General features: G+C 43.2%; 1 protein-coding gene and 2 long non-coding RNA genes across 3 annotated transcripts in view; 1 reads left to right on the forward strand and 2 right to left on the reverse strand.

Moving 5' to 3' along the window:
* LOC311126082 (actin-binding LIM protein 3-like) overlaps positions 1-25,000 on the forward strand; it is a gene marked incomplete at both ends in the record, with an annotated part of 71,991 nt that overhangs the window by 34,983 nt on the left and 12,008 nt on the right. The window contains 3 exons of the mRNA XM_084200105.1: positions 6,924-7,011; positions 7,149-7,207; positions 17,521-17,592. Of these exons, the coding sequence (XP_084056231.1) occupies positions 6,924-7,011; positions 7,149-7,207; positions 17,521-17,592 (219 nt within the window). The remainder of the gene's footprint in view (positions 1-6,923; positions 7,012-7,148; positions 7,208-17,520; positions 17,593-25,000) is intronic.
* LOC311126083 lies at positions 13,117-14,209 on the reverse strand. Its single transcript, XR_014612944.1, has 3 exons — positions 14,178-14,209; positions 13,962-14,061; positions 13,117-13,201 (listed from the first exon to the last, which is right to left on the reverse strand). It is a non-coding gene; the product is annotated as an uncharacterized lncRNA (long non-coding RNA).
* On the reverse strand, positions 14,467-16,246 carry LOC311126084. Its single transcript, XR_014612945.1, has 4 exons — positions 15,680-16,246; positions 15,194-15,334; positions 14,923-15,056; positions 14,467-14,504 (listed from the first exon to the last, which is right to left on the reverse strand). It is a non-coding gene; the product is annotated as an uncharacterized lncRNA (long non-coding RNA).

Here is a 25,000-nt window from a genome sequence, read left to right on the forward strand (position 1 = left end):
CTCTCCTCCTCTCCTCTCACCTCTCCTCACTTCACCTCTCCTCCTCTCACCTTTCCTCTCCTCCTCTCACCTCTCCTCTCCTCTCCTCTCCTCTCCTCTCCTCTCCTCTCCTCTCCTCTCCTCTCCTCTCCTCTCCTCTCCTCTCCTACTCTCACATCTCCTCTCCTCTCCTCTCCTCTCCTCACCTTTCCTCTCCTCCTCTCACCTCTCCTCACCTCTCCTACTCTCACCTCTCCTCTCTTCTCCTCCTCTCACCTCTCCTCTCCTACTCTCACCTCTCCTCTCCTCTTCTCCTCTCACCTCTCCTCTCCTCTCCTCTCCTCCTCTCACCTCTCCTCACCTCTCCTCTCCTCTCCTCTCCTAATCTCACCTCTCCTCTCTTCTCCTCCTCTCTCCTCTCCTCTCCTCTCCTCTCCTCTCCTCTCCTCTCCTCTCCTCTCCTCTCCTCTCCTCTCCTCTCCTCTCCTCTCCTCTCCTCGCCTACTCTCACCTCTCCTCTCACCTCTCCTCCTCTCACCTCTCCTCACCTCTCTCTCCTACTCTCACCTCTCCTCTCCTCCTCTCACCTCTCCTCTCATCTCCTCTCCTACTCTCACCTCTCCTCCTCTCACCTTTCCTCTACTCCTCTCACCTCTCCTCACCTCTCCTCTCCTCTCCTACTCTCACCTCTCCTCTCCTCCTCTCACCTTTCCTCTCCTCCTCTCACCTCTCCTCTCCTCTTCTCTCCTCCTCTCACCTCTCCTCTCCTCTCCTCCTCTCACCTGTCCTCACCTCTCCTCTCCTCCTCTCACCTCTCCTCTCCTCTCCTCCTCTCACCTCTCCTCTCCTCCCCTCCTCTCACCTATCCTCACCTCTCCTCCTCTCACCTCTACTCACCTCTCCTCTCCTACTCTCACCTCTCCTCCTCTCACCTCTCCTCTCCTCTCCTCCTCTCCTCTCCTACTCTCACTTCTCCTCTCCTCCTCTCACCTCTCCTCACCTCTCCTCACCTCTCCTCACTTCTCCTCTCCTCCTCTCACCTCTCCTCTCCTCTCCTCTCCTCTCCTCTCCTCTCCTCTCCTCTCCTCTCCTCTCCTCTCCTCTCCTCTCCTCTCCTCTCCTCTCCTCTCCTCTCCTCTCCTCTCCTCTCCTCTCCTCTCCTCTCCTCTCCTCTCCTACTGTCAACTCTCCTCTCCTCTCCTCACCTTTCCTCTCCTCCTCTCACCTCTCCTCACCTCTCCTCTCCTACTCTCACCTCTCCTCTCCTCTTCTCCTCTCACCTCTCCTCTCCTCCTCTCACCTCTCCTCTCTTCTCCTCTCCTCTCCTCTCTTCTCCTCCTCTCTCCTCTCCTCTCCTCTCCTCTCCTCTCCTCTCCTCTCCTCTCCTCTCCTCTCCTCTCCTCTCCTCTCCTCTCCTCTCCTCTCCTCTCCTCTCCTCTCCTCTCCTCTCCTCTCCTCTCCTCTCCTCTCCTCACACCTCTCCTCACCTCTCCTCTCCTACTCTCACCTCTCCTCTCCTCTCCTCTCACCTCTCCTCCTCTCATCTCTCCTCACCTCTCCTCTCCTACTCTCACCTCTCCTCTCCTCCTCTCACCTCTCCTCTCCTCTCCTCCTCTCACCTCTCCTCCTCTCACCTTTCCTCTCCTCCTCTCACCTCTCCTCTCCTCTACTACTCTCACCTCTCCTCTCCTCCTCTCACCTTTCCTCTCCTCCTCTCACCTGTCCTCACCTCTCCTCTCCTATTCTCACCTCTCCTCTCCTCCTCTCACCTCTCCTCTCCTCTCCTACTCTCACATCTCCTCTCCTCTCCTCCTCTCACCTCTCCTCTCCTCTCCTCCTCTCACCTCTCCTCACCTCTCCTCTCCTACTCTCACCTCTCCTCTCCTCCTCTCACCTCTCCTCTCCTCCTCTCCTCTCCTACTCTCACCTCACCTCTCCTCCTCTCATCTCTCCTCACCTCTCCTCTCCTACTCTCACCTCTCCTCTCCTCCTCTCACCTCTCCTCTCCTCTCCTCCTCTCACCTCTCCTCCTCTCACCTTTCCTCTCCTCCTCTCACCTCTCCTCTCCTCTACTACTCTCACCTCTCCTCTCCTCCTCTCACCTTTCCTCTCCTCCTCTCACCTCTCCTCTCCTCTCCTCCTCTCACCTGTCCTCACCTCTCCTCTCCTATTCTCACCTCTCCTCTCCTCCTCTCACCTCTCCTCTCCTCTCCTACTCTCACATCTCCTCTCCTCTCCTCCTCTCACCTCTCCTCTCCTCTCCTCCTCTCACCTCTCCTCACCTCTCCTCTCCTACTCTCACCTCTCCTCTCCTCCTCTCACCTCTCCTCTCCTCTCCTCCTCTCCTCTCCTACTCTCACCTCTCCTCTCCTCCTCTCACCTCTCCTCACCTCTCCTCTCCTCCTCTCACCTCTCCTCACCTCTCCTCTCACCTCTCCTCTCCTCTCCTCACCTCTCCTCACTTCTCCTCTCCTCCTCTCACCTTTCCTCTCCTCTCCTCTCCTCTCCTCTCCTCTCCTCTCCTCTCCTCTCCTCTCCTCTCCTCTCCTCTCCTCTCCTCTCCTCTCCTCTCCTCTCCTCTCCTCTCCTCTCCTCTCCTCTCCTCTCCTCTCCTACTGTCAACTCTCCTCTCCTCTCCTCACCTTTCCTCTCCTCCTCTCACCTCTCCTCACCTCTCCTCTCCTACTCTCACCTCTCCTCTCCTCTACTCCTCTCACCTCTCCTCTCCTCCTCTCTCCTCTCCTCTCCTCTCCTCTCCTCTCCTCTCCTCTCCTCTCCTCTCCTCTCCTCTCTTCTTCTCCTCTCTTCTCCTCCTCTCTCCTCTCCTCTCCTCTCCTCTCCTCTCCTCTCCTCTCCTCTCCTCTCCTCTCCTCTCCTCTCCTCTCCTCTCCTCTCCTCTCCTCTCCTCTCCTCTCCTCTCCTCTCCTCTCCTCACACCTCTCCTCACCTCTCCTCTCCTACTCTCACCTCTCCTCACCTCTCCTCCTCTCATCTCTCCTCACCTCTCCTCTCCTACTCTCACCTCTCCTCTCCTCCTCTCACCTCTCCTCTCCTCTCCTACTCTCACCTCTCCTCCTCTCACCTTTCCTCTCCTCCTCTCACCTCTCCTCTCCTCTCCTACTCTCACCTCTCCTCTCCTCCTCTCACCTTTCCTCTCCTCCTCTCACCTCTCCTCTCCTCTCCTCCTCTCACCTGTCCTCACCTCTCCTCTCCTACTCTCACCTCTCCTCTCCTCCTCTCACCTCTCCTCTCCTCTCCTACTCTCACATCTCCTCTCCTCTCCTCCTCTCACCTCTCCTCACCTCTCCTCCTCTCACCTCTCCTCACCTCTCCTCTCCTACTCTCACCTCTCCTCTCCTCCTCTCACCTCTCCTCTCCTCTCCTCCTCTCCTCTCCTACTCTCACCTCTCCTCTCCTCCTCTCACCTCTCCTCACCTCTCCTCCTCTCCTCTCCTACTCTCACCTCTCCTCACCTCTCCTCCTCTCCTCTCCTACTCTCTCCTCTCCTCTCCTCCTCTCACCTCTCCTCTCCTCTCCTCTCCTCACCTCTCCTCTCCTCTCCTCTCCTCTCCTCTCCTCTGTGTGTGTGAAGTACTCTGTGCCTCTCCATCAGTCTCTCTCTCTCTGGGTTATTAACAGATTCTACAACACGGCTGGCTTTATCTGCTGGCCTGTGTGTGTGTGTGTTGATGGTGTGTGTGTGCCTGTGTGTGTGTTTATGGCAGGGTTTCCCCTTGGGACCACAAGGGGTGCACGTTTTGGTTTTTGCCGTAGCACTACACAGCCGATTCAAATAATCAACTAATCGTCAAGCTTTGATCGGCTGTGTAGTGTTAGGGGAAAAAAAAAAACTTGCACCCTGGTTTAGGGTTTGTGTGTGTGTGTGTTTATGGTGTGTGTGTGTGTGTGTGTGTGTGTGTGCGTGTGTGTTTCTGGTGTGTGTGTGTGTTTCTGGTGTGTGTGTGTGTGTGTGTTTATGTTGTGTTTATGTTGTGTTTATGTTGTGTTTATGGTGTGTTTATGTTGTGTTTCTGGTGTGTGTGTGTTTATGTTGTGTTTCTGGTGTGTTTATGGTGTGTTTATGTTGTGTTTATGGTGTGTTTATGTTGTGTTTGTGGTGTGTTTATGTTGTGTTTCTGGTGTGTGTGTGTGTTTTTGTTGTGTTTATGGTGTGTTTATGGTGTGTTTATTTTGTGTTTATGTTGTGTTTATGTTGTGTTTATGGTGTGTTTATGGTGTGTTTATGGTGTGTTTATGTTGTGTTTATGTTGTGTTTATGTTGTGTTTATGGTGTGTTTATGGTGTGTTTATGTTGTGTTTATGTTGTGTTTCTGGTGTGTTAATGGTGTGTTTATGTTGTGTTAATGTTGTGTTTCTGGTGTGTGTTTATGTTGTGTTTATGTTGTGTTTATGTTGTGTTAATGGTGTGTTTATGTTGTGTTTATGTTGTGTTTGTGTTTTTGTTTATGTTGTGTTTATGTTGTGTTATGTTGTGTTTATGTTGTGTGTGTGTTTATGTTGTGTCTATGTTGTGTTTATGGTGTGTTTATGTTGTGTTTCTGGTGTGTGTGTTTCTGGTGTGTTTCTGGTGTGTTTATGTTGTGTTTATGTTGTGTGTATGTTGTGTGTATGTTGTGTGTATGTTGTGTTTATGTTGTGTTTATGTTGTGTTTATGTTGTGTTTCTGGTGTGTTTATGTTGTGTTTCTGATGTTTGTGTGTGTTTGTGGTCTGTTTCTGGTGTGTTTCTGGTGTTTCTGGTGTGTTTCTGGTGTGTGTGGTGTGTTTATGTTGTGTTTATGGTGTGTTTATGTTGTGTTTATGTTGTGTTTATGTTGTGTTTATGGTGTGTTTATGGTGTGTTTATGTTGTGTTTATGTTGTGTTTCTGGTGTGTTAATGTTGTGTTAATGTTGTGTTTCTGGTGTGTGTTTATGTTGTGTTTATGTTGTGTTTATGTTGTGTTTATGTTGTGTTAATGGTGTGTTTATGTTGTGTGTATGTTGTGTCAATGTTGTGTTTATGTTCTCTTTCTGGTGTGTTTCTGGTGTGTTTGTGGTGTGTTTTATGGTGTGTTTATGGTGTGTTTATGTTGTGTTTTATGGTGTGTTTCTGGTGTGTTTCTGGTGTTTCTGTGTGTATGTGTTTCTGGTGTGTGTGTCTGTGTGTGTGTGTTTCTGGTGTGTGTGTCTGTGTGTGGGTCCAGATACCGATGCTGTAGCTGCAGTCTGTAATAGTCTGATAGTCTTAAATTATTACTTTACTCAAAAAACATATTAAGGATTGTTTTCATTAATCCACTGATATGGTCCCAACAAATATTACATGTCTCACTCACCATGTCATCATATGATGCAAAATGCATCATCATCAAACGTTTAGCTATTTAGTGAAAAAACAACTGCTGATATGCACAATGTTTGGGACCATATTAACAATGGACTAATGAACAATGTTTGGGACCATATTAACAATGGACTAATGAACAATGTTTGGGACCATGTTAACAGCGGACTAATGAACTAAATGCTATGAGATTTTTTTGGTTCATTAAACAGTGAGTGAAGCTCATCTGATGAGATTGTTCCAGTAATGAGCAGTGAGAACACAGCAGGATCTAGCAGGCCTCTCTTTCCTCCTGCCTCTCTGTCTCCAAGGTCTAATAGACCAGTAAAACTAGCAGGCCTCTCTTTCCTCCTGCCTCTCTGTCTCTGTCTCCAAGGTCTAATAGACCATTAGAACTAGCAGGCCTCTCTTTCCTCCTGCCTCTCTGTCTCTGTCTCCAAGGTCTAATAGACCATTAGAACTAGCAGGCCTCTCTTTCCTCCTGCCTCTCTGTCTCTGTCTCCAAGGTCTAATAGACCATTAGAGCTAACAGGCCCAGCAGCCATTAGAGACCCAAGGCCTCATTACAGACTCTTACCTTACCGTTAACGGCTGCCTCTGGGACCGCAGGTAAATGGGCTGTTCTCGAAAAACACGAGAAGGAAGCTCAGAACACTGGAGATGGAAACGGGGCTTCCAGTGACTGCTGAAGCCTCACTCTCAGAGCCACCTGAGACAGACGGCGGAAGCTGGGTTGAAAATACGATTTAGCTCTATACACTGATCTTTACAGGAAATGAACATTACACTTATCTGTACATGAAGTGAACATTACACTGATCTGTACATGAAATGAACATTACACTGATCTGTACATTAAATGAACATTACACTGATCTGTACAGGAAATCAACATTACACTGATCTGTACAGGAAATCAACATTACACTGATCTATACAGGAAATGAACATTGCACTGATCTGTACAGGAAATGAACATTACACTTACTGTACAGGAAATTAATATTACACTGATCGATACAGGAAATTAACATTACACGGACCTGTACAGGAACTGTAAATTACACTTATCTGTACAGGAACCTTTCTCTCTCTATATCACACACACAAATTATTTCACATACACGCTCTCTCTCTCCATCTCTCTCGCCCTCTTTCTCCCTCCCTCCATCTCTCTCTCTCTCAGACACACACCTCCTCATCTCCCTCACCCTCTCTGTATAATGTGTCTAGGTGACCCAGAGGGATGGTTGTGCTAATTACTGTAGGAAGGCAGGGCTCAGGTTGTGTCCCAAATGGTACCCTTTTTCCAACATAGTGCCCTACTATTGACCAGAGGCCTATGGGTCAATAGTAGGGCACCTATGAATAGGGTGCCATTTGGGAGGAACCCTCAGTGTAGGAGCTGTTGAACAGGGGGGTCGTTATGACAACCATCATTATTATCCCACTGATAGGCTATCATTAAGGAGGAGACCACTGGTGACCACTGGTAACTGACCATTAGCATGATTAGCTTCTTTACAAGATGTTCACATTCAAATAATTTACCTCATCTTCCTCACCCCCCCCCCCCCCCCCTCTCTCTCTCTCTCTCCAGGCGGGGGGTAAGCACTACCACCCTACCTGTGCCCGCTGTGCCCGATGTCACATGATGTTCACAGAGGGAGAAGAAATGTACCTGCATGGTAACACACACACACACACACATACACACACACACACACACACACACACACACACACACACAGCATCACTGACTTATAAAACACAGAATTACTCTCGTCTCTCTCTCTCTCACTCTCTCTCTCTTTCTCTCTGTCAGGTGGTGAGGTGTGGCATCCTTTGTGTAAGCAGGCGGCCAGAGCAGAGAGAAGACTCAGGGTGAGAAAGAAACACAAATATGACTCTACTCTACAGAACACAGATATCACTCTACAGAACACAGATATCTATCAAGGCTCAGGATAAAACCCAGATGCAGACAGTTTGAAATAACAAAAAGGTTATTTACAAAAACAGGGGGCAGGCAAACGACAGGTCAAGGGCAGGCAGAGGTCAGTAATACAGAGCAGAGTCCGAAAGGTACAGAAATGGCAGGCAGACTCAGGGTCGGGGCAGGCAGAGGTCAGTAATCCAGAACAGTGTCACAAGGTACAGAACGGCAGGCAGGCTCAGGGTCAGGGCAGGCAGAATGGTCAAAACCGGGAAAAACTGGAAAACAGGGAGTAGAGCAAAACAGGAGTACAGGAAACCCGTGGGTAAGCTTGACAAGACAAACTGGCAACAGACAAACAGAAAATGCTGGTATAAATACACATGGGATAATGGGAGACACCTGGTGGGGGGTGGAGACAAGCACAAGACAGGTGAAACCATCACTCTATAGAGCACAGATATCACTCTACTTCTACAGAACACAGATATCATTCTACAGAACACAGATATTTACATTTACATTTTATTCATTTAGCAGATGATCTTATCCAGAGCGACTCACAGTTAGTGAGTGCATACATTATTATTTTTTTTTTCATACTTGCCCCCCGTGGGAATCGAACCCACAACCCTGGCATTGCAAACGCCATGCTCTACCAACTAAGTTACATCCCTGCCGGCGCTGAGCCAATTGTGCGCCACCCCATGGGTCTCCCGATCGCACAATGCAGTGCCTTAGACCACTGCGCCACTCGGGAGTGAAATCACTCTACTTCTACAGAACACATATACCTCTACAGGTCACAGATATCCCTCTACTTCTACATAACACAGATATCACTCTACAGAACACAGATATCACTCTACAGAACACAGATATCACTCTACATCTACAGAACACAGATATCACTCTACAGAACATAGATATCACTCTACAGAACACAGATATCACTCTACTTCTACAGAACACAGATATCACTCTACAGAACACAGATATCACTCTACTTCTACAGAACACAGATATCACTCTACAGAACACAGATATCACTCTACAGAATACATATATCACTCTACTTCTACAGAACACAGATATCACTCTACAGAACACAGATATCACTCTACAGAACACAGATATCACTCTACTTCTACAGAACACAGATATCACTCTACAGAACACAGATATCACTCTACTTCTACAGAACAGAGATATCACTCTACAGAACACAGATATCACTCTACTTCTACAGAACACAGATATCACTCTACAGAACACAGATATCACTCTACTTCTACAGAACACAGATATCACTCTACAGAACACAGATATCACTCTACAGAATACATATACACAGTAAATTTTGAAGTGTTAAAGTAACACTTAAAGAGTTAAATTTAACACTATTTCTGAGTGTATATGGTCCCACCCTGAAATAGTGTTAATTTGACTCTTTTCATAGTGTTAACATTTTAGAGTTAAATTAACTCTAAATAGAGTAAAAATTTAACACTCGCTTACACTGAATAGTGTTATTTTAATTTTACACTAAAGGTTAAATAACACTGGAGAGTGTAAATATTACCCTTGGAAGAGTTAATCATTTACTCTTCTAAAATAACAAATCAACTCTGATTGAGTTTGATTCCAGTCCAGTTTAACACTGCATGGAGTTGACACTCAAGGTTAAAATAACTCTGATAAGTGTTGATGTTACACACTATTGTGTTGATAATTGACTATCTTGCAGTGAAAAACAAGCTCAAATAGAGTCAAATTCTAACACCGTATAGTGTCACGGAAATAAATCTCAGCAGTATTCATTTTACACTTTTTTAGTGTCAAATTACACCAAATACTCCATTAAGTGAGTAAAAATCACAACTTACCACAAAATAATGCATTTCAAATTTTTATTAACAGCTCAACTATGTCAGGCTAAAATATATTAAGAATACAAATCCCTTTTTAAAACATTGACCTTAGGTTTCCATAAAATGGCAATAGGGAACAACATACAAGGAGGAATCTGTCGTTCCATACTTCATTTGAACATCAAAAGGTTTAAAGTAACACAGTTCAGTAATGTTGATCACCTTTTGAACCCTGTCTGGATGCATCCTGACCTTAAAGGCATAGTAATGGTAATCAAAACACACTGTTTCCATCAGTTTTCCACAGAGCAATACACAGTCATCTTTCACAGCAATAATTTTGATTTTACAAAATACAGGCATCTCAAATGCTACCTCAGTACAGATAATGAAGTCACGGCGGTACTCTGTACCATGATGTTTGATCCACTTGGCAGAAAACACACTGGTAGACAATACAGACCCAAATTTTAAAGCAATCTCGGGACCTTCTTTGAGCTCACTAAGTGTTACCATCTTCCCCGAACCTAAAGTTAATCTTTCCTTGCTAAAGGACTCTCGATACATTGCCATACAACTTTGGTGCTTTTTGGCTAATGTTTTTGTTACATTTTTAAAGCTTTTTAATTGCTTCTTAAAAAAATTATGTTTAGCTTCATAACGCATGCACCACATGTGCAGAACTGGGCCGATGTTTTTTATATTACGAGGGTAATGAATCATGAAGTGATGCTTTGGTAAGAGATTGATTGCAGGAAACAACTGCTTGAAGAGCTGATGATGATCAATGATTAAATGTTTGAGGTAAATGGTCATGCCTTCTGTAAGGACTGGGGAAAATACAATGTTAACAATGTGTAGAAGCAAAAGTAGAAGATGCCAGTGCTGGTCATCTGACTGTATTAAATCACCAAATAGCAAAGGCATATTACGTAATAAGCACCAAGACTGTATAGCATTCAACCCCAAATCATTACTTCCATCAAACAACTTTACTCTAGGTGGACGGTTTCGCTGCTGATTGTATCCATAGTCAAAAGCATGTATTCTACCAGCCAGTTGTTCAGCATTTAGGAAGTTTTCCTTAATGTACTGCAGGACAAGTTTGACTTCAAACTGAGCAACTCCTTCTAAAATATCGTGCATTATATCTACAGAAAAATTGTTGGCTGTATTAAAATACTGTAGTGAATTCAGCAGACAAATGCGTTTGACACCATAGATATGAGGTAGTGTAGGATCTGTTTGTAAAGTTTGACAGTGCAGTTTGTGCATCTCGATAGTTCGTAGTACAACTTTTGGATCATCTTCACAGAACACAGTTTGAAAACAATCTTTCTCAAGGAGACAGAAACGACAACAATACCTTGCCCCAAATGACTCCACAAAGCCAAATAAACCATGCAACCCAAGATTATCACCAGTGACCTGAACTATGGTACCGTGAATCACATCTTTCAATCTGGGAACTTTAAGTCCCTCTGTCTCGAGTACTTTAAGATCACTGACAAGTGGCTCAAGTATCAAATTAAAACCATAACGCTTGATGTCCTGCGCATGGAAAAGAGCACCCAAATGAATATTTATCAATGATGAATTAAAGATTGGGGGAAAATTCCTTAATGTAAAGTATATAGCACCTAATTTGTGTATACCCTTTTTAGACCCCAAGGGGTTTGCTGTTTCAAAGTCGTCATAAAATAGCTGGATCTGTATGGCATCTTTTTCTATAGAGAATAAGGGACTTTTTTTAAAATAGGCGGCATCTCTCAAGTCTGCATACACACCTTCCTTGGGCATGTGCCTGGGCTTGAACATGTCTGCAAGTTCTGGGTTTTGAAAAATGGCCTTTAGTGTTTCTAAAATAGGAATATATGCAAACTTGTCAGTTACAACGACCTGATCGTATGTCCCAGTTGTTTTGTTTCTTCTGCTGTCAAATCTTGTGCCAAGCACCTTTTCAACAGGTTCTACGATTCCCCATTTCTCTTTGAAGTGTTTATTTCGTTTAGCTTCTGAATTTAAGGGTGTGAAAGGGTTTTCCAACTTTTGCAAAGATTGTTCTATTCTGTTCTTATTTTCAGTTTCCTGTGGAGATAAGCACTGCAAAGCTGCATCTGTAGCTTGACTTTGAATCTCAAAAAACACTTCTTCCATGGAGGAAACAAAACTATTTACAGTAGATTGACTTAATCCAGCTGCTTTTAGTTGTGCAACAGCAGAGGCACACATATCTAGAGTGCTCCTGTTGGACTTTTTCAACAGAGTAGATGTGGCTACCTCGTGTTCATTAACTGTCCGTGACGTTGTAGCTGTCTCCTCTACATTAGTGGTCACTGCCTCTCCAATGCTGCTTAAATAAACATCAGGGTCAACCTGTTGGTCAATATACTCAGTGTGTTTTGTGTTTAAATGTTTCCTAAAACCAGAAAACGTACCAAACGCACAGCCACATCCAGTCTGAGCACATTTAAGCCGGAGATTTTTTCCAGGCAAGTAACCGTGAACTAATCGTAAATGCCTAACAAGCATATTTGAACTCGATAACTCAGCCTGACAAACAAAACACTTCATGTTCGAGGAGAAACTTCAAGCACTAATGAAGTAACCTCGCCCTGATTTCAGCAACACGAGGGCTCTCTTTGACCTTGCCAGCATCGATGCTGTACACTGTAGTTTGGATGAAAGTGTACATGTTGTGGAGCATGGTGTTGTAGGATGTGCCAAACACAAAATGTGCCTTAAATAGTTCGTCAAAAGCAACAAGAGAAGAGGTTGACCTGCAAGGTATGGCATTCTTGTCGATAATGATGAAGAACTGGTGGATTGCATTCTTCTTAACTCCAACAGCTAGGAGATAGGGCTGAGCGCTAGTAGTGATGGCATCGAGATGCTCTTGAATGTTTGTTCCGGTCTGCGAAGACAAATGAGGGAAAACTGTAGTTAATGGCCAAGTAGTTGTAGAATATGCAGAAAGAGCCAATACACTACTCTTATTGAATATGAATATTGAATGAATACTTGTAGCCTAATATTAGGTGTTCATACCACAAATTAGAAAAAATACAAACCTTCTTGAATACCACAAGATGTTTCTCTGCTTGGGATGCGGAAACCTTTCCTGGTCTCTTCCGACCCTGAGCGGAGGGTGGAATCAGGTGTATAAGCAGTAAAACCGATGACAGATCACTGTCCCAACCTGTAACAACACAAGTTCAATGTTAACACACTTCAGTTACGTTGTTTTCTTTACAAAAGACCCCCCAGACAGACAGCAGTTCTACATCACAAGAAGTTCTCTAACTAAAACATCCACAGGGCTGAGTCAAATCTCAAAAGTTTTGTTCAATATACTGCTACAGAACGTACTCGTAAATCTTTCACAGATCCAGCTTCTTAGTATTATGTTGATATTTAAATGTTTACACATAATGTTGATATTGCAATACAACACAAAAGGTAGGCTTACAAGCATCTTACCAAAGTCAACATCCAATTCAGTGCCATCCTCAGGAGGATCAGCTGCCAGCAAGAGTTCTTCAAGCTCACTTGTGGATGGAAGCTTTCTGCATTGTTTGATGATCTTTTTCTTGAACGTGACCGGCCACCTTTCCAGAAGCTTGCTTGAGGTATCCTCTCCGAACATTAGAACAAAATCCTGTTCAACCTGGAGTGGGGTGGTGTTGGTGACAATTTCAGTTATTTGACAGCCAATCAAATTGTATTGCGTGCTAGTTTAGCTAGCTAGTATCACTACAATGTCTTACAAAACAATTCACTTGTCATAGTATTTTCAAAATAACATAATTACCAAGCTTTTGACGTCTTTAAAACGTGGAAACTCAGACAGTATGTTGCTTGACTGCTGGGGGTCGAGGATCATTTTGCGGCGATACACAAACGTCAGTTCCATTTTCTTCTTGATTGTGTCTGCATCAGCAGAATGTTTCATCAGTGAGATTGCTTTGTTGCACTCATCATCAGTCAGGGCAGTCTCTGGAACAAACTGGGATTCTCGTCTGACAGTCGGTCCTCCAGACATGTCTTCACCAGTTGATCCTTTGGCTGATTCTACACAACACGGGAAAATTTCAATCATGTCAAAAGTTTTAGTAGCCTGGCTAACTTTTAAAGGAAGTACTCCACTGTAAAATATACTTTTTGAGCTGTAAACTAAATGATATGAATGATATGTTTGATGCTAGGGAGTGTGGCAAGCTGGTTTAGCCAAGGCCAAATGGGAAGAAGGCCAAATTACAGGTGTTGGCCATCTGAGGGGCAGAGGACAGCAAAGGGGGGGGGGTGGTTACATGATATATATGAATGTATATGGAGCGTGATAAAAAGGTGACCTTGAAATTGTGGCGTTAATGGCGACGCAAGGAAAAAATTTGGGTGCACCTACATTTTGTGCTGGTGCACCTAAATAAAAAAGTTAGGCGCACAAGTGCAACCAAGACAAAAAGTTAGTGTGGAGCCCTGCATCAATGCTGGTGTTAATATTGACATTATTTCTTCACAATTTATGAAATCTGCAGTTTGTGGGTTGAAAAATGTATGAAAATGCCATCTACTGGTTTAAATCACCCTAAAGTTTGCAAGGCCAGTTTGCCAGGGGTTGCCTCGACCAGTCAGTGTCGAGGCAACCCCCCCTTATGTCACAGTCCTTTGTAGGTCTCTGATGCATATTTTCTTTAAATTTGCTAAGAGGGAGGGAGCTAGCAGAATTGAAGGATGTAGTTACACATTATACTATATGTCTGAGAAATAGTGCAACAAATGCAATTATTGATCTAGCAACTGTTTTGTTCCATACATTTTCCAGTATTACCTCCGAATGATGATCGCCTGTCTTTGGCGGTGCCTCTCTGAATAGTTTTAATCCTCCAGGCCAAGTACCCAGTTCCACTCTCGCCATCATAATAATGCTCCTTGAAGGATGAAAGGATAACAAAAATGGATACTTCATTGAAAACAACATGGTCTGGTAGGATTCAAAAACTTCCAATAGCATTTAACATTACAACTATTACTGTGTGCAACTCACATAGCCATTCTTAGAGAATGGGTCACTGAGGTATGGGAATAAGGTCACTATTCCTTTGGCATACATTTCTTTCACCTGTCTGGGTGGAGATGTACTGCAAAATTGAAGAAGAAAGGATTGTGCAGTCATATTCACTTAGATTCAGATTTAGATTTACAGATTGAGAACACAAGGACTATTAACAAATTACCCATTCTTTTCTGTCATGTCAGCTGCCAGCATGTTCACCATTTTGCGTCTTGTTTCATCCGTCAAGGACTTGGTTCGGTTGTATTCATTTATTATAAGTTCCCCACCGGTTTTGTTGGTAAGAGCTGATTCCACCAACTTAAAACAAAATGCATAACAATTCTGCATGTTATGTCCACTGCAAATAAACTGGAAATAAACTAATATGATGTCAGAGGATGTCCCGATCCAATCTCAAAGATTGCAAGTGCTACAAAAATCCAATGAAAAAGCCAATAATGGTAAGAAACTCCCTCCAGACAGCGACAATAACTTGAATGTACTCGAAGTGTGCACTGTATTATCAATAAATAAATAAAAGTATCTGATCAGGACTCAATATCAGCAGATACTTTTTTTAATCGGATAGGGCGCTTAAAAAAACTTGATCGGGACATCCCTAATCAGGACTTCAAAAATGTTTTGAAACCATGTAATTTACAATGTATATTAATGTAATTTTAATTCTCTGAGAACAGATTCAAGAACAGAATTTAAAATGTCAGAATTGTCTTACTTGCTTGCCTTCTGTATCCAGCCTCTGGCGTTTTCTGGAGGGGCTATCTGAAATAATGACTGTATCCTCAGAGTCCAAGGTATCAAGGGATGATGGTTGGGATTGCTCAGAAGAGGCCACCATGGAGACAGATTCTAACCATGATTTTTAGAAGAAAAAGAATTATATATAGTTCCCTCATAATCTAAGACACTTATTTAATAGACACCATGAACTTCATAAAACAAAGAAATAACGTATTCATTAATTAGTCTAATTAACTGAAACAAACCTGAGTCATATTTGATGGTTAGCACCCCAGTTGAGGGATCCTTTATAATATCCTCAAAAACATCATCATCCAATTCAGTCCCTGAACTGTCAACAATTTTCACACCTTCTGTTACAGCTGGGACACCAAACTTTGCAAATGCTAGAAAAAACAGGGATAAAAGCTTGTGTAAACAAAAGTAAATCATTATTTATATAATAATTTCACTGTGTACACCTACCTTACCCTATAAAATAGGTTTTAAACAAACACTATTAAGTGATTAAAATGTTTTTTTTTGTAGCATCATAACTATACCTTAAGCAATGCATCCACAATTAAAGTGTAGTTACCAAGGGCAAAACAGAAGAAATTTAGACGTACAAAAATGGACCAGTTCCAAAAACCTGAGAACTTAACATGTCCCATCATTTTAGGAATATTCCAGTATATCAATTTTAAACAGCTAAATTCAGACAGTTATTACTAACATTGTCAAATTCTTACCTGCAATCAAAAAGTCTTTCAGATTTGGCTCAGTTATTCTGACAAATTTTTGGACATCTCCAAGTTTAGCTTTAAGCAGCATGCTCCCTGCAAATAGTATCAGTACAATTTCTCACAGTTAAAAAGTTGATGGTCTTATTTTAGCAGTATTTCCTCAAATATAAGAAAAAATATTGTTTCAAGCCACCAAAGTGCTGAGAAATGATCAGCACTTTTGCAGAAATGGCCAGTTAAATTGAAGTTACTGTCAAACACATTAAAAAGGATAACGTCTGATTTTCATCCTTGTAACATTAATGTTACCGCCTTGCCCGCACAATTACTGCAATTGTTGGGTCTTGGTATATTATAGAGTGTGGTCTAGACCTACTCTGTCTGTAAAGTGTCTTGAGATAACTCTTGTTATGATTTGACAATATAAATAACATTGAATTGAATAATGTTAGCTAAACGTTACACCATAAGTGTGTGCTAAGATAGTGCTTAAGTATTTTAACAGTACTGCTGCTGCTTTGAAACCCGAAAGTCATTTTGTATAATATCCAGGAAAAAAATAAAGGCACACCGCTTAAGCAGTATCCAAGGTTAATGTCTACCCGCCGTTAACATAATAAATCCATGCCACCCGCACATAGTTAGCCAGTCAAGCTAACGTAGCTAACTGTAGCTAGTTTAGCCAACTCCCCTTAGTCTTTGCTATGTTCCTGTAATATCTGAACGTTAACAAGAAGTACACAATCCCCCCTCCACGTTGTATTAACATAACTTACAATAAATCGGGCTGACATTGTCTAGTTTGAACGTTATGTTCGTCAGTTAATGTTAATTAACGTTAGCTTAATACTGCTGGCACATGGACTGGACAGAAGTCAGTCACAACATGTTAACGTTAGCCTTTTTAAAATTCGACATTTTAAGACCTAAAACCAAATAGAGTGCACTGTTAGCAACGATATAAAGTAATTCTTAAATGCTGCTTCTGTTAAAATGACAAATAATGTGTGTATAGTCGCTTAGGAGAAACTTACCGCAGTCATTCCACATGAAGAAAATGGCGCCGTGAAAATGTGTGGTCCGTTTGAGACGAGTCGTAGGTGGGCGGAGCTTTCCAGAGTACGTCTGACACTGCGTCTTTTAACAACGTACTTTTTCACCAACACTGGGCGGTATCTTACTCCAACTGTTGTAGTAATAACTCTGTAAGAGTCAATGTACTTTGACACTGCATATTTAACACTATGGAATTTACTGTGTATCACTCTACTTCTACAGAACACAGATATCACTCTACAGAACACAGATATCACTCTACAGAACACAGATATCACTCTACTTCTACAGAACACAGATATCACTCTACAGAACACAGATATCACTCTACTTCTACAGAACAGAGATATCACTCTACAGAACACAGATATCACTCTACTTCTACAGAACACAGATATCACTCTACAGAACACAGATATCACTCTACTTCTACAGAACACAGATATCACTCTACAGAACACAGATATCACTCTACTTCTACAGAACAGAGATATCACTCTACAGAACACAGATATCACTCTACTTCTACAGAACACAGATATCACGCTACAGAACACAGATATCACTCTACTTCTACAGAACACAGATATCACTCTACAGAACACATATATCACTCTACTTCTACAGAACACAGATATCCTTCTACAGAACACAGATTTCACTCTACTTCTACAGAACACAAATATCACTCTACTTCCACAGAAACATTTCCAAAGTCATCTGGAATGAGACAGATTTTGACAGTAGATGTTTTCTACCATCCTTCATCTTTGTTTTATTTCTTTCCACAGCACCGACGTCTGTCAGAGACCTCCATCTCTCCACCGACTTCGTCTATTGGCTCTCCCAGTCATGTCATCTGTGTGAGTAACCAATCACAAACCAATGTTCCTCTAGCTCCACCCAACCTTCAGGGCCCACTAGCTTTGAATATACAAACCCAATGGACAAATCCATTTTCTCCTGAAGTGTGCACTCATTCAGTACTTCTCACTATCTAAAAGTATTTGATTGGTGTAGGCCTGGGCTAGTGGGAATATCCACCATATGTCATTTCCTATCAAATCAAATCAAATCAATAGTTTGTCATATGCGCCGAATACAAAGGCTGTAGTCTTTACCGTGAAATGTTTGCTGACGAGCCCTTCCCAATGATGCAGAGCAAAGAAATGGTAACATGAACGGATTAAAATACACAAGAATAGAGCTATATACAGGGAGTACCAGTCCCAGATCAATGTAGAGCTATATACAGGGAGTATCAGCACCAGATCAATGTGGAGCTATATACAGGGAGTACCAGTACCAGATCAATGTGGTGCTATATACAGGGAGTACCAGTACCAGAACAATGTGGAGCTAAATACAGGGATACCAGTGCCAGATCACTGTGGAGCTATATACAGGGAGTACCAGTATGAGATCACTGTGGAGCTATATACAGAGAGTACCAGTACCAGATCAATGTGGAGTTATATACAGGGAGTACCAGTACCAGATCAATGTGGAGCTATATACAGGGAGTATCAGTACCAGATCACTGTGGAGCTATATACAGGGAGTACCAGTACCAGATCAATGTGGAGCTATATACAGGGAGTATCAGTACCAGATCACTGTGGAGCTATATACAGGGAGTACCAGTACCAGATCACTGTGGAGCTATATACAGGGAGTATCAGTACCAGATCAATGTGGAGCTATATACAGGGAGTACCAGTACCAGATCAATGTGGAGCTATATACAGGGAGTATCAGTACCAGATCACTGTGGAGCTATATAAAGGGAGTACCAGTACCAGATCAATGTGGAGCTATATACAGGGAGTATCAGTACCATATCAAAGTGGAGCTATATACAGGGAGTACCAGTACCAGATCACTGTGGAGCTATATACAGGGAGTATCAGTATGAGATCACTGTGGAGTTATATACAGGGAGTAGAAGTACCAGATCAATGTGGAACTATATACAGGGAGTATCAGCACCAGATCAATGTGGAGCTATATACAGGGAGTACCAGTACCAGATCAATGTGGAGCTATATACAGGGAGTACCAGTACCAGATCACTGTGGAGCTATATACAGGGAGTATCAGTACCAGATCACTGTGAAGCTATATACAGGGAGTATCAGTACCAGATCAATGTAGAGCTATATACAGGGAGTACCAGTACCAGATCAATGTGGAGCTATATGCAGGGAGGATCAGTACCAGATCACTGTGGAGCAATATAAAGGGAGTACCAGTACCAGATCAATGTGAAGCTATATACAGGGAGTATCCGTACCAGATCACTTTGGAGCTATATACAGGGAGTACCAGTACCTGATCAATGTGGAGCTATATACAGGGAGTATCCGTACCAGATCACTTTGGAGCTATATACAGGGAGTACCAGTACCTGATCAATGTGGAGCTATATACAGGGAGTACCAGTACCAGATCACTGTGGAGCTATGTACAGGGAGTACCAGTACCTGATCAATGTGGAGCTATATACAGGGAGTATCAGTACCAGATCAATGTGGAGCTATATACAGGGAGTACCAATATGAGATCACTGTGGAGCTATATACAGGGAGTATCAGTACCAGATCACTGTGGAGCTATGTACAGGAGGTACCAGTAGCAGATCAATGTGGAGCTATATACAGGAAGTATCAGTACCAGATCAATGTAGAGCTAAATACAGTGAGTATCAGTACCAGATCAATGTGTAGCTATATACAGGGAGTACCAGTACCAGATCACTGTGGAGCTATATACAGGGATTATCAATACCAGATCAATGTGGAGCTATATACAGGGAGTACCAGTACCAGATCAATGTGGAGCTATATACAGGCAGTATCAGTACCAGTTTACTGTGGAGCTTTATACAGGGAGTACCAGTACCAGATCAATGTGGAGCTATATACAGGGAGTATCATTACCAGATCACTGTGGAGCTATATACAGGGAGTACCAGTATGAGATCACTGTGGAGCTATATACAGGGAGTACCAGTACCAGATCAATGTGGAACTATATACAGGGAGTACCAGTTTCAGATCACTGTGGAGCTATATACAGGGAGTACCAGTATGAGATCACTGTGGAGCTATATACAGGGAGTATCAGTACCAGATCAATGTGGAGCTATATACAGGGAGTACCAGTACCAGATCACCGTGGAGCTATATACAGGGAGTATCAGTACCAGATCAATGTGGAGCTATATACAGGGAGTACCAGTACCAGATCACTGTGGAGCTATATACAGGGAGTATCAGTACCAGATCAATGTGGAGCTATATACAGGGAGTACCAGTACCAGATCACTGTGGAGCTATATACAGGGAGTATCAGTACCAGATCATTGTGGAGCTATATACAGGGAGTACCAGTACCAGATCACTGTGGAGCTATATACAGGGAGTATCAGTACAAGATCAATGTGGAGCTATATACAGGGAGTAGCAGTATGAGATCACTGTGGAGTTATATACAGGGAGTACAAGTACCAGATCAATGTGGAACTATATACAGGGAGTACCAGTACCAGATTACAGTGGAGCTATATACAGGGAGTACCAGTACCTGATCAATGTGGAGCTATATACAGGGAGTACCAGTATGAGATCACTGTGGAGCTATATACAGGGAGTACCAGTACCAGATCAATGTGGAGCTATATACAGGGAGTATCAGTACCAGATCAATGTGGAGCTATATACAGGGAGTACCAGTACCTGATCAATGTGGAGCTATATACAGGGAGGACCAGTACCAGATCAATGTGGAGCTATATACAGGGAGTATCAGTACCAGATCAATGTGGAGCTATATACAGGGAGTATCAGTACCAGATCAATGTGGAGCTATATACAGGGAGTATCAGTACCAGATCACTGTGGAGCTATATACAGGGAGTACCAGTACCAGATCAATGTGGAGCTATATACAGGGAGTATCAGTATGAGATCACTGTGGAGCTATATACAGGGAGTACCAGTACCAGATCATTGTGGAACTATATACAGGGAGTATCAGTACCAGATCAATGTGGAGCTATATACAGGGAGTACCAGTACCAGATCAATGTAGAGCTATATACAGGGAGTATCAGTACCAGATCACTGTGGAGCTATATACAGGGAGTTTCAGTATGAGATCACTGTGGAGCTATATACAGGGAGTACCAGTATGAGATCACTGTGGAGCTATATACAGGGAGTATCAGTACCAGATCACTGTGGAGCTATATACAGGGAGTACCAGTACCAGATCACTGTGGAGCTATATACAGGAGGTACCAGTACCAGATCAATGTGGAGCTATATACAGGGAGTATCAGTACCAAATCAATGTGGAGCTATATACAGGGAGTATCAGTACCAGATCAATGTGGAGCTATATACAGGGAGTACCAGTACCAGATCAATGTGGAGCTATATACAGGGAGTATCAGTACCAGATCAATGTGGAGCTATATACAGGGAGTACCAGTACCAGATCAATGTGGAGCTATATACAGGGAGTATCAGTACCAGATCACTGTGGAGCTATATACAGGGAGTACCAGTACCAGATCAATGTGGAGCTATATACAGGGAGTATCAGTACCAGATCACTGTGGAGCTATATACAGGGAGTACCAGTACCAGATCAATGTGGAGCTATATACAGGGAGTATCAGTATGAGATCACTGTGGAGCTATATACAGGGAGTACCAGTACCATATCAATGTGGAACTATATACAGGGAGTATCAGTACCAGATCAATGTGGAGCTATATACAGGGAGTATCCGTACCAGATCACTTTGGAGCTATATACAGGGAGTACCAGTACCTGATCAATGTGGAGCTATATACAGGGAGTATCAGTATGAGATCACTGTGGAGCTATATACAGGGAGTACCAGTACCTGATCAATGTGGAACTATATACAGGGAGTACCAGCACCAGATCACTGTGGAGCTCTGTACAGGGAGTACCAGTACCTGATCAATGTGGAGCTATATACAGGGGGTATCAGTACCAGATCAATGTGGAGCTATATACAGGGATTACCAGTATGAGATCACTGTGGAGCTATATACAAGGAGTATCAGTACCAGATCACTGTGGAGCTATGTACAGGAGGTACCAGTAGCAGATCAATGTGGAGCTATATACAGGGAGTACCAGATCAATATGGAGCTATATACAGGCAGTATCAGTACCAGATTACTGTGGAGCTATATACAAGGAGTACCAGTACCAGATCACTGTGGAGCTATATACAGGGAGTATCAGTACCAGATCAATGTGGAGCTATATACAGGGAGTACCAGTACCAGATCACTGTGGAGCTATATACAGGGAGTATCAGTACCAGATCAATATGGAGCTATATACAGGGAGTACCAGTACCAGATCACTGTGGAGCTATATACAGGGAGTATCAAAACCAGATCAATGTGGAGCTATATACAGGGAGTACCAGTACCAGAACAATGTGGAGCTATATTCAGGTAGTATCAGTACCAGATCACTGTGGAGCTATATACAGGGAGTACCAGTACCAGATCAATGTGGAGCTATATACAGGGAGTACCAGTACCAGATCACTGTGGAGCTATATACAGGGAGTATCAGTACCAGATCAATGTGGAGCTATATACAAGGAGTACCAGTACCAGATCACTGTGGAGCTATATACAGGGAGTATCAGTACCAGATCAATGTGGAGCTATATACAGGGAGTACCAGTACCAGATCACTGTGGAGCTATATACAGGGAGTATCAGTACCAGATCAATGTGGAGCTATATACAGGGAGTACCAGTACCAGATCACTGTGGAGCTATATACAGGGAGTATCAAAACCAGATCAATGTGGAGCTATATACAGGGAGTATCAGTACCAGATCACTGTGGAGCTATATACAGGGAGTATCATTACCAGATCAATGTGGAGCTATATACAGGGAGTACCAGTACCAGATCACTGTGGAGCTATATACAGGGAGTATCAGTACCAGATCAATGTGGAGCTATATACAGGGAGTACCAGTACTAGATCACTGTGGAGCTATATACAGGAAGTACCAGTACCATTAGTAACACACTACGCCGTCATGGATTAAAATCCTGCAGCGCACGCAAGGTCCCCCTGCTCAAGCCAGCGCATGTCCAGGTATGATCTCTGTAATTGCAAACAAAGGTTTCTGTACCAAATATTATGTTCTGCTTTTCATATGTATCAAATACTTATGTCATGCAATAAAATGCAAATTAATTACTTAAAAATCATACAATGTGATTTTTGGATTTTTGTTTTAGATTCCGTCTCTCACAGTTGAAGTGTACCTATGATAAAAATGACAGACCTCTACATGCTTTGTAAGTAGGAAAACCTACAAAATCGGCAGTGTATCAAATACTTGTTCTCCCCACTGTATATACAGGGAGTACCAGTACCAGATCAATGTGCAGAGGTACGAGGTAATTGAGGTAGATATTTACATTAATGGAGGGTAATGTGACTAGGCATCAGGATAGATAATATTAAGGTATTTGAGGTAGATATGTACATGAAGTCAGGGTAAAGTGACTAGGCATCAGGATAGATAATAATAAGGTATTTGAGGTAGATATTTACATGAAGGCAGGGTAAAGTCACTAGGCATCAGGATAGATAATAATACGATTAAAATAAAGAACAGAGTAGCAGCAGCATAGGATGAGTGTAAAAGTGTGTGTGTATGTGTGTAAGTGTGTATGTGTGTTTATGTTGTGTCGATATGTGTGTGTGTGTGTGTGTGTTTGTGTACTCAGTAAACGTGTGTGTGTTATGTGTTTGTGTGCGTATGTAATGTATGTGTTTGTGTGCGGGTTTTGTGTGAGAGTGTCAGTGTAGTGTGAGTGTGTATATAGTGTGTATGTATAGTCTGTACAAGATAGGGTCAGTGCAGATAATCCGGGTAACCATTAATTAACTATTTAGCAGTCTTAAGGTTATTTAGCAGTCTTATTGCTATTTAGCAGTCTTATGGCTATTTAGCAGTCTTATGGTTATTTAGCAGTCTTATGGCTTGGGGGTAGAAGCTGTCTCGGAGCCTGTTGGTCTGAGAGCTGATGTTCCGGTACCGTTTGCTGGACGGTAGCACAGTGAACAGTCTATGGCTTGGGAGTCTTTCGTAATTGTTCAGGCCTTCCTCTGACACCGCCTGATATAGAGGTCCTGGATGGCAGGGAGCTCGGCCCCAGTGATATACTGGGCAGTCCGCACCACCCTCTATAGTGCTTTGCGGTTGAGGGCGGTGCATTTACCATATCAAGCGGTGATGCAGCCAGTCAAAATGCTGTTGATGGTGCTGCTGTATAATTTTTTGAGGAACCTAGGGCCCAGGCCAAATCTTTTCAGCCTCCTGAGGGGGAAGAGGCGCTGTCGTGCCCTCTTCACGACTGTGCAGGTGTATGTGGACCATGTTAAATCGGTGAAGGGAAGTGAACAAGTGCACACTTTGGGAGGAAGGAGAGATAATTGTGACATAGTCACTGTCACCCTGCCCAATACAGATAGGAGACACCTGTTCATACTCCTCTCACCCCTCTCCCCTGACCCTTGACCTCAACTTACACTGCTGGCTAGGTCCTCTTGTTATGTCCGTCTGTCATATTGGGACACAACCTGTGTGTGTGTGTGTGTGTGTGTGTGTGTGTGTGTGTGTGTGTGTGTGTGTGTGTGTGTGTGTGTGCTCTGTTTGAACTACTACTATTCTTTGCTGAGCTGTACTGTATAGTTCACTACTGCTGTTGGAAATATTAGCATACACGTTCACGCACATAAACACATGTAGAGACACACACACACACATGCATGCATCATCATCATCTGCAGGAGTGTGTGTGTGTGTGTGTTCTCTGATCTCTGGCCTCATAATCAATGACCTGCTCAGGGTGATGGATGAGGGGAAAAAACAGATTAAGCTCCCTCCTCTCGCTCTCTCTCTCTCTCTCTCTCTCTCTCTCTCTCTCTCTCTCTCTCTCTCTCTCTCTCTCTCTCTCTCTCTCTCTCTCTCTCTGTCTCTCTCTCTCTCTCTCTCTCTCTCTCTCTCTCTCTCTCTCTCTCTCTCTCTCTCTCTCTCTCTCTCTCTCTCTCTGTCTCTCTCTCCATTGCTTTGTGGAGCTGAAGGTCATCTCAGGGAGTTGTCAGATCGTGCAGTACATATTCATCAGTCAGTCACATGTTAACTGTATGTGTTGTGTCAGTGTATGGCTGTACTGTCAGCATGC

This window comes from Coregonus lavaretus (genome assembly GCF_964263955.1).
Source record: "Coregonus lavaretus genome assembly, contig: HAP1_SCAFFOLD_2883, whole genome shotgun sequence".
NCBI classification, from domain to species: Eukaryota; Metazoa; Chordata; class Actinopteri; order Salmoniformes; family Salmonidae; genus Coregonus; species Coregonus lavaretus.